General features: G+C 35.2%; 2 protein-coding genes across 3 annotated transcripts in view; one reads left to right on the top strand and one right to left on the bottom strand.

Annotated features, from left to right (window-relative positions):
- Positions 1–2,282, top strand: part of LOC107664332 (serine/threonine-protein kinase 19-like) — a 3,492-nt gene extending 1,210 nt beyond the window's left edge. For both annotated transcript variants that reach the window (XM_016454872.1, XM_016454864.1), the window contains exons 3-6: positions 568–803; positions 881–978; positions 1,052–1,199; positions 1,292–2,282. In XM_016454872.1, the coding sequence (XP_016310358.1) occupies positions 568–803; positions 881–978; positions 1,052–1,199; positions 1,292–1,346 (537 nt within the window). In that variant the 3' untranslated portion in view covers positions 1,347–2,282. The remainder of the gene's footprint in view (positions 1–567; positions 804–880; positions 979–1,051; positions 1,200–1,291) is intronic.
- On the bottom strand, positions 2,182–9,297 carry LOC107664344 (ras-related C3 botulinum toxin substrate 1-like). Its single transcript, XM_016454885.1, has 6 exons — positions 9,052–9,297; positions 6,396–6,467; positions 5,909–6,026; positions 5,136–5,198; positions 4,816–4,975; positions 2,182–3,439 (listed from the first exon to the last, which is right to left on the bottom strand). The coding sequence occupies exons 1-6, from the start codon at positions 9,084–9,086 to the stop codon at positions 3,309–3,311; spliced, it is 579 nt and encodes a 192-aa protein (XP_016310371.1). The 5' UTR covers positions 9,087–9,297; the 3' UTR covers positions 2,182–3,308.
- Between the last annotated feature and the right edge of the window lie 401 nt (positions 9,298–9,698).

The following is a 9,698-nucleotide window of genomic DNA, read 5'->3' as shown; positions in this document are numbered from 1 at the left end:
AACACAGATTCAGTATTCCTCAAAATGAATAAAAATAATGCAACTCAGAATATGACGCAAACCTGCAATAATTAAATGTTAAACAACACAAATAAATCCCATTCTATTAAGCAATGTCTTTGCTTCTGACCTTCGATGATCCAGTTCAACCGTACTAAGCAAAAATTACTCTAGATGAACATTTGTGTCTTTTTTTATTGCTGAAGCGTGTTGAAATTTCTTCTTCTGCATTCTACTGTACGGACGTAAATGTACATTCCCTTCAGCCTGAGGCTTATTCATTTCACTTTTGGTGTGAAAAGGCTTTTATATTTGCCAAAAATATAACTTTTTTTATTTTAAAAACAAACAAGCAAGCCCTGTCCAGATTTAAAAAGTAACGCAAAAGTAACGTAACGCATTACTTTCAATAAAAAGTAACTACGTAACGTAATTAGTTACTTTTTTATGGAGTAACGCAATATTGTAATGCATTACTTTTAAAAGTAACTTTCCCCAACACTATAAGATCACTTTATAATAACCTTAACACATTCCGAAGCTCTGGTCTTCTCTTTTCCTCATCAGAATGAGTTGAGGGAAAATGGCGAGCTGTTGATGTTCCAGCTGGGGTTCGACTCCGAGGCCTTCGCTTTGGTGTTTGCTGAAGATTACAGAACAAAAGTCCTGCAGGGGGAAGCTGGCAGAGAAACGTTGGGAACTGTGGAGAAATTTCTGGCCAAACTAATACCCGGCTGCTCCGATTTGAGTTTCAACAAGGAAAAAATGCTTAAGGAGTTCCTCTTTACAGACCCAGAGATAACGTAAGGATGAGGACACAAATGTTCGTATGTTGTTCGTTGTCTCTTGTACTTATTTGAAGATGCTTTTGGACTTGCAGGCAGCTGGTGAAATCAGGCGTCCTCACTGTGAGGGATGCGGGCAGCTGGTGGCTTTCAATCCCGAACTCTGGCAAATTCATTAAGTACTTCATTAAGGGTAGGTGTTTAACAAGAGACACACATACAGTGGATTTCCGTTGCCTGCTGTTTAATGTCTTTTTTCCTAACAGGACGCAAAGCTGTTCTCGGCGTGGTTAAGAAATCCAAATATGGTGAAATCCTCAAGACTGAATTGGAGGGACGCCGCACAACTTCACAGGTCAAATTCCAGATGAAGTATCACATTCATGATATAATGGGAGCAGAGTTAGTGGAATGGTAAGACTGCTGTATCATTGAATACATTTGAGTTGTAATTGCGAGGACAATGTCTGATGTCTAAAATGTGATGTGTTTATGTCTATTTGTAGCATACAGACAACATCAGGAACATTATTACGATACGTGGACGGAAACGTCAACTAAGAACTCCACTCACTTGACTTGAATTGAACTGTGTAATGTATTTATTGCCATATTATTTTGGTTACAAACAGCAGAATCAACTGTGCACAATATATATATAATAAAATTTTGCCAAACTTCTTGGTGTCAAATGGTGTCTTTGTTGGCACCACTCAGGATCGCCACTAGTTAAGGTTTTGAGACCATATGTCGCTACCAGTTACATGGCATTTACAGCTTAAGACAATTGTGTCCAGAACTGAGTGTAAATTACCACGGTAAAAAGCAAATCACATATTTTCGGGAGTCCTGCACCAACCTCACAATTTAACCGACTGCTGAAGGCTAAAATCGGAACGACAGAAGGTTGGGCGGAGCTACATAAGGTTTCTAATTGAAACAAAACGCAACTTTTTAGGGTTTAATCTAAATTTATTGCGTTTCATTATCTCTGTAAAACAAGTGACGTAATGAATACCCCTAAAAACAGGGTTACAATCTGGCTATGACAGTGCAGAAATCGCTCGATAGGGTGATCAAAAATGATGCACATTCTGTATTTGTGCCTCGGGACAGTTCAAGTAAGTATGTAAAAGTGTAAAAAGTCAGAATACCTTGCACATGATGTGCTGCTCAAATCAATAAGACTTGATTTCAGAATATAAACACATTTGACAGTTACATGTTATTAGTACAGTAAGAAGTAAAATGTAAGTGATTAAGTGGAATAAACCGCATCAAGAGAAAACTTACTAATTCCTGTAGTGTACACTTTTGACAGTAGTCTTTCTTTTTGTAAAAAGTGTCAAAAAGAAGAACGTTTCTAAAAATGTGTTAACAAAAAAATAGATATGGCTGTAGATGGTGTATTATAAATGCCCAAAGAGCATCAAGGTGTTCATATACCGCTAAATTAAGATTGACACTAAATGTCCCATGTGATCCATTAGATATTTTTTAAAAAAGCCATTGTTGAACGCTGATATTTGGGGACTAAAACTAGTTCTGCCCATTCTGAGACTTCTTGACATACTGGGACCAACAAAACATTTCCTGGCCATGTTTCACCTCAAAAGAAAAATGGAAATTATACTTTGATTACACAAAAATAAAGCCTATTTTTAGGATCATGCATTATGATATATTATGACATTCAATTACAATTAAGCCCATTTTCCCAAAGTTCTCATTATAGTAAAATATTATAGTAAAATTCATACAAAAAAAATTTAAAAAATTATATTGCAATAAGGGAAATTTAACTGTGACAAAAAGGTCCTAAAAAGAGGTTTCATTTTTTTTTTGTTTTCTAAAAAATGTAGGAGTGAAATGTGGCTAGGACATGTTTTTGTGTATTAGTGTGGCCTTAAATTACAGTATAACCTCCCCAAAACAAATGGCAAATAGTGTGCACGCAAGTATAAAAATCAGTTTGGACACCTCATCCTTCCATTAACAGAACCTCATGTTTCAAAAACAGGTGCGAGGTAAGCTAACTTTATCGCTTTCAAAAAAATGGGTTAAACCACAAGACATGGCATTTGCTTCACAGCAGCCAACAGTTAGTTCTGGTTTGCCAAATGGTTGCAGCCCTTTAGAGGGTAAAAAGCAACAAATGTGGTGGACACAGTACCGCCCCATCGTAACGTAGTGCTATTTGGCAGGATCTTCATTTCTTTCAAATTAAGACTGTAAACAAACCTTACGGGTTCTCAACGAAAGGAACCAACTTCAGGACATTGTTAACCTTCTAAAAGTTCATATCCATTAGTCAAAGGCCGCAGGTCATCCAATAGTATGTGTCTGTCTAAGGGAGATGGGTAGGGATAGATTTTTTACTACATCTATTGATAAAAGTTTTGTGAAGGTATAAAGTTGTACTGGTAATTACAATGGAAGAAGTGAGAAATGGAAACATGGTCTCATTTTTAACTTCTTCCCGTAGAAATACAGTTTGGATCACAGCAATCTTTCCTCAGAACTCTAGAGCAGCAGGCATTTCCTCCTCCTCTCCTTGACAGGGGGAGGGCAGAGCACGGCACGGATGGCCTCGTCAAACACCGTCTTAAGGCCGCGCTGTGTGAGCGCTGAGCACTCCAGATACTTCACAGCTCCTGTCAAACAAAAACAAGCACAACCACTTTCAACATAAGCATGATGTGTGAGAAAATACTGACTTAGCATTCAGAAAGCTTAGTAATGCGGATGCTTTTTATGGCACAGTAATGTGGAACATTTACAACTCTGTGAACTTGTATATTGTAAAGTCCAAAGTATACTTTGTTTTTGTAGAGACATGCGGTATTCTCCGGTATTTTGCTGTTGTTGTTCCATCTCTTTAGTTTTGTTTTCTACTGTGAAAACCACAAGTATACTTTAGGCTTAAAGGGATAGTTCACCCAAAATTGAAAATTCTGTCATCTTCGGAACACAAATTAAAATATTTTTGATGGAATCTGAGAGCTGTCTGACCCTGCATAGACAGCAATACAACTGAAATGTTCCCAAGTCTAGAGACGTAGCAAGGAGATCTGTAAAATAATCCATGTGACCATCAGTGGTTCATCCACAATTATACGAACCTATGAGAATACTGCGCAAAATACTGTGTTTGTGTGCAAAAGAAAAAAAAAAAACACTTTATTCAACAATTCGTCTCCTCCACATCACCCTGTAGCGCCATTTTGGAGAATATCAGCTGGACGTAAACAGCGTAAGTCGTTTTTTTTTTCTTTTGCGCACAAAAAGTATTCTCGTGGCTACGTATAATTGCAGATGAACCACTGATGTCACATGGATTATTTTACCGATCTCCTTGCTACGTTTCTGGACTTGGGAACATTTCAGTTGTATTGCTGTCTATGCAGGGTCAGACAGCTCTCAGATTCCATCAAAAATATCTTAATTTGTGTTCCGAAGATGAACGAAGGTCTTACGGATTTGAAACGACATGAGGGTGAGTAATTAATGACAGATTTTCATTTTTGGGTGAACTAACCCTTTAATCTATTATAAAGTAATAATATTAAACATACCAAAAGCATTCATTTGTACTGTTTAATATTTTGAAACAAAAATTACTCTAACTCTAAAAGTCTAATGAGATTCTGAAAACAACTGGATCCATTGAACGACTGAAAATAATTTTAGCGAAACCTAAAATTAGTCCTAAAAACAGGGTTCACTTTTGTTATTCAAAGTATACTTGGTTTTTTCTTCTGATTTTTATGTTGGGCCCAAACATATGGAAAACTACATGAAGGAATCAATTACAATTATATTGAAAATAATTATAATAATTTGAAAATACAAATCTTAAATGCAAAATGGCAACTTGATTCGTAAATGGATAAAGAAAAACAACTGCTTTAAAATGCAGTTCGAAAGTGAAAGATTTGTTATAATCATTAAATAATTGATTTATTAAATAAATAATTTATTAATGGACATGTTCTCATGAGGTTTTTAAACATGCGCTGATTCCACCTACCAATCTCTTTGGCCATGGCCAGGCCCTGAGGGTAGGTGATGGGAGTGAGCTTCTTCTCCTTCAGTTTCTCAATAGTGTCCTTATCGTCTCTCAGATCAAGCTTGGTTCCTACCAGGATGATTGGAGTGTTTGGACAGTGGTGCCTCACTTCTGGATACCACTGAACACACACAAGACAATGCGCAATGATCAAAACAACCAGCACAAGTGAGAAATGGACATGCAATGTCAGTCCTGCATGCACTAATTATTTCAAGAAGTAAAGCTCTGATAATATTTGCTAGCTTGGTTCTACCTTCTACTTAGAAAAAAGCACTTACCTTTGCACGAAGGTTCTCAAAAGAGGCAGGACTCACAAGGGAGAAGCAGATGAGAAACACGTCCTATGGGAAAAAAGCATTCATGATGCACCGATGGAGATTTACAGGTTCATTTCCACTATTTACAGCCAGAATATGAAATTCATATGTGGTACATTTTATGCAGTGGCTTATAGTTTTGCTTATCTGCCAGCAATGTCTCAGACTGACAAGAAATGCTGTTGTTTAAAAGTGACAGTGTGTATGACAAAATATGATTATATTTAGAAAAACAGACAGGAGAAAATTAATGCATGACTAATCGATATTCTGTGAACCCTGTTGACTACAGAGTCACTATTAGTTCATAGTCCAAACATTTGTGGCTGTATACATTACCAGTACAATGCTAATGTAACTGTAAATGCCATATAGTCATCATCATTCATTTATTGCAACCTCAGAAATCATTCAAAAGGTACAACAGTAAACCTGCCATAACAATTTTAGGGGAAGTCTAGACTGAGTTACAGAAAACAATAGCAAGAATGGAAGGATAACTGAGACTGTAACTTATTAAGTGGACAAACAAGATTTAAGTCCACTTTCATGGAAAGGGACAGTGTAAATTCAAAGGTACTTTTAAATTCCTACATACAGTGAATTCTTTTATATGTTTTCATTAAAAAAAAAAAATAAATAAAAATGGTGGGTAAAGAAACACACTGGTTGGCACTAAAACCGAAACGCTTCATTAGCTTCTAAAAAGGCTGGCTGCAGGTCTGTGATCTTACCGTTTGAGGGTACGACAGGGGACGAAGTCTGTCATAATCCTCCTGTCCAGCTGTATCCCAGAGACCCAGATTCACTGGTTTCCCATCCACCATCACATTTGCAGAGTAATTATCAAATCTGTCAATCGAAAGGCAATGCAATTCTGAATGTTAATCAGTGACCACCAGGTAAAACTGGATGTAAAATCATGCTGACTGTAAACAAATGCCGAACTCTCTGGAATACATGATTCTGAATGGCCGAATCACAGCTCAGATAAAATATGTCACTATATATTGGATATTTCCTGTTGCCACTTGCAAAATTATGGTGCTATTTTCATGTCTCCAACTGTTTTCTATGCTGAAATGGACAAATTTTCTTAGATGAAGTTTAAAGCTAATCTACAATAATAATTGTAGATTAATAACCAGTATTCTCAGTTGCATTATCGTGACAAACTCGAAATGAGTGATCAGGACTGCGACATGAAGTGGAGGTACTCACACTGTGGGGATGTATTCTCCAGGAAAGGCATTGGTTGTGTAGCTGATCAGCAGGCATGTTTTACCCACAGCTCTGGAATGAAGAAGATAAACACATCACGATAAACACATGGCATGCTACAAGATAGTATCAGTGAGCAGAACTACTGAAAAACTGGTCTGATGAAGTCACTCTGACATAAAAGTTCTCATTTCCTCCTGAGAACCAGAAACAAAAAAGCTTTGTGAATTTAATATTTTTTTATATAATTTAACAATTTTTTTTTATTCTATTTTATTCATGTGTTAAGCTATGTCCTCTGTAGAGGACACCAGGACTCAGTTTTTCTAAAATAAATAAAACGACAACATTTAAAGACAAAAACAATGGGATTTTTTTTTTAAATCACCAATCAATTTTTTTGATTTTTTTTTATACCAAACTTTGTATATTATTCTCAACTATGTTATAAAATATATAACAAAATGATTTGATATACCATTTTACTTTATACAATACGTGTGTACAATTTCCATAATCTGGTTTTCCCGTTAAACACAATGTTATCTATATAATGTACCTAATTTGCATATTAATGTGCTGTTGGGACAGCATGTTGAGAAAAGAAGTGTAATAAATAATAATTGTCCAGATTTTCATAATAATAATATCTAATATTTCATAAGAATATTGATATATAATTTATTTTCCTATTCATTTGTTGTGTCTCCCAAAATGCATAAAAAACATGCCTTTAGTCCTGGTGTCCTCTACAGTGGACATGTATTAATAATTGGACAGATTTTCATAATAATATCTAATATTTCATAAGAATATTGATATATATATAGTTTATTTTCCTATTCATTTGTTGTTTCTCCCAAAATGCATAATAAACATGATTTTAGTCCTGGTTTCCTCTACAGTGGACATGTATGAAATCAATATCCTGTTTCATAACAGGAAGTCATATTTTGATTTGATTCATATTTATATAATATATATATATATATACACTATAATATACAATAGTCAGAATAAATATATATATATATATATATATATATATATATACACATACATACATATACACATATACATGCACATATATACATATATATATAAGTGATAAGGAGCACATACTCAAGGAGGAAAAAACATCAGTTTTATACAGAGGCCCAAACTGAGCACAAATATGGTATTTGGTGCAGTTGCTGATATTTACATGGGCAAAAAGAAAGATGAAATTCTGATAGCTTGTAATGTAAATCAATGAGATCTTTGTAACTGTATAGCAGTTACATAACTGCTTACATAAAAAGCCTATAAATATCAGTTTTCACTCTATATTTTCCAATAATATGTCTTAGTAAGATTATTTAACCTGATGTATCACATCTGATACTCGCATTTAACATGGTTTTTCTGAAAAATGATGTGAGGATAATCAAGTAAAAGTTGCATCAGTCCAGTAAATGTTAATCTTGAAATATTACCAAAAAAATTAGTTATTCTTATGTTTACTTTATAAAAATCTTCACAGATTTTACAGCAAAAAGACATGTTTTACAAACTGAAGATGGTGGTTTGCCTAAAATGCCTTTTATTTATTAAAAAAAAGGTATAAAAACTATAAACCAGATGACAGAAGGCATGTAGTGGATTTGTGTACAACTGTTTTGACCATAGGCATTATAGGTTTAATTGACTGACAGTGACAGCCCTAAAAAATATATTGATATTTTTCTAAAAATATATTGATTGTCTGGCTGATCAAGTACAGCATATAAACACATTATATTACATCATAACAGCAAGAGCTATAAAATGTTGAGAAATGCCAGACGGATTCAGTCCATTACAGTACAGATCAAAGTCCAGCCATGGTCTTACTGTACACGCACTGAAGCTTGAGGTTATCTAGGTCCGCTAAAACAATCATAAATTCACATTCTGTGTTTGATGTGTGGGTGTATCTTAATAACAGTGCTGATTTTTACAGGAATCTACTGAATAAGTCAAAAAAGTTCTCATATGACTAACACCAGGGCTGAGATTTCCAGAATGTGACGTATGATTTTGTGCTGTTCACTTCCTCTCATAACTGAAAGCAGTTTTGATTTCAGTCAGCAGGCAAATAATAAGAGGTCTATGGTACATTTGTGAACCTTAATTCTGGTAGACTATTTAATAACAAGAGAAAATCAAATGTAAAATAAAAAAATAAAAACATGCAGTACATGAATCAAGTGCCATCCACAAATAATTAATATATTATTTCATTCTCTTATAGGTTGAAGGCAGCACTTAAAACTATGTGTGTAAACTTGGCAAGTCAATGAGAAACTTATATTTAGGAGTTTCAGATCTGCCTTAACAGTGCAATTATCAACTTGGCTAAACAACTTAGATTTGAGCAAATAATGCGGAAATCAACACATGGACGAATTATGTGTGTTTATAAGATATCATCGGCTGTCCTCTGTGATGATACTATGGTACAGTCAGTGATGGTATCATAACACTGGACTTAATGTTACTCTGAGAAACTGCTAAATGCTGTCTAAGGTGGCGGTTCTCTAGGCTTTGAGACACGGCCAGTGCAACAAAGTGAGCCCAGACATCTTTAAGGTGAGAGAATGTCAATATAGACTCAAGAGACAGCAAAGTTACTCACCCGTCCCCGACGACCACACACTTGATGGCCTGCATGACTTTAACTCGATATGTACTCTCCCTCCGCGCGAAATGTACCAAGATTAGTCAAATAAACGACGCCGTTCAAACCAACACTTGTTCAGCTGCACAGTGTGACGCTTTTATACAACTAGTTTTCTTCCTTCGCTCATTCCCACACACAAGAATGAAGTCGAGTAACAAAGTTTGAAGCCACCACCCAAGAGAGGAAGCGACTCCAACAGATTTCGCTCCTTCTTCTTCTTCTAATAACGTTTTATGGCGGATGGCAAACCAACTTCTGGTGCATTTACCGCCACCAACTGGACTGGAGTGTGGAGCACTAATAAATACTTATTTATATTTATCTATATTTTATATTAAAAAAAAAAAAGTTTTTTTTTTTTAAAAACAAAACACACACATTCCTAAATTCTCCTACACAAATTATGTTTGGTTTCTTATTTAAAAGATCTATAAACTTTTTAAATTCTGGACCATTTGCTATAAGACTTCTGGCATTCCATTGCAGAATCGTTAAAAGCATTATTATTATTATGTACTTCCACATGTTGTTTGAGTACTAGATTGAGTCTTTAGCATGTCATTTATTTTTTCCAACGTTACACCTGCTACATTCAAGTATCT

This window comes from Sinocyclocheilus anshuiensis, unplaced genomic scaffold (assembly GCF_001515605.1).
Source record: "Sinocyclocheilus anshuiensis isolate Anshui unplaced genomic scaffold, SAMN03320099.WGS_v1.1 scaffold321, whole genome shotgun sequence".
Classification (NCBI taxonomy): Eukaryota; Metazoa; Chordata; class Actinopteri; order Cypriniformes; family Cyprinidae; genus Sinocyclocheilus; species Sinocyclocheilus anshuiensis.
The sequence above is the reverse complement of the archived record's forward strand: the minus strand, read 5'-3'. Positions and strand labels throughout refer to the sequence as shown.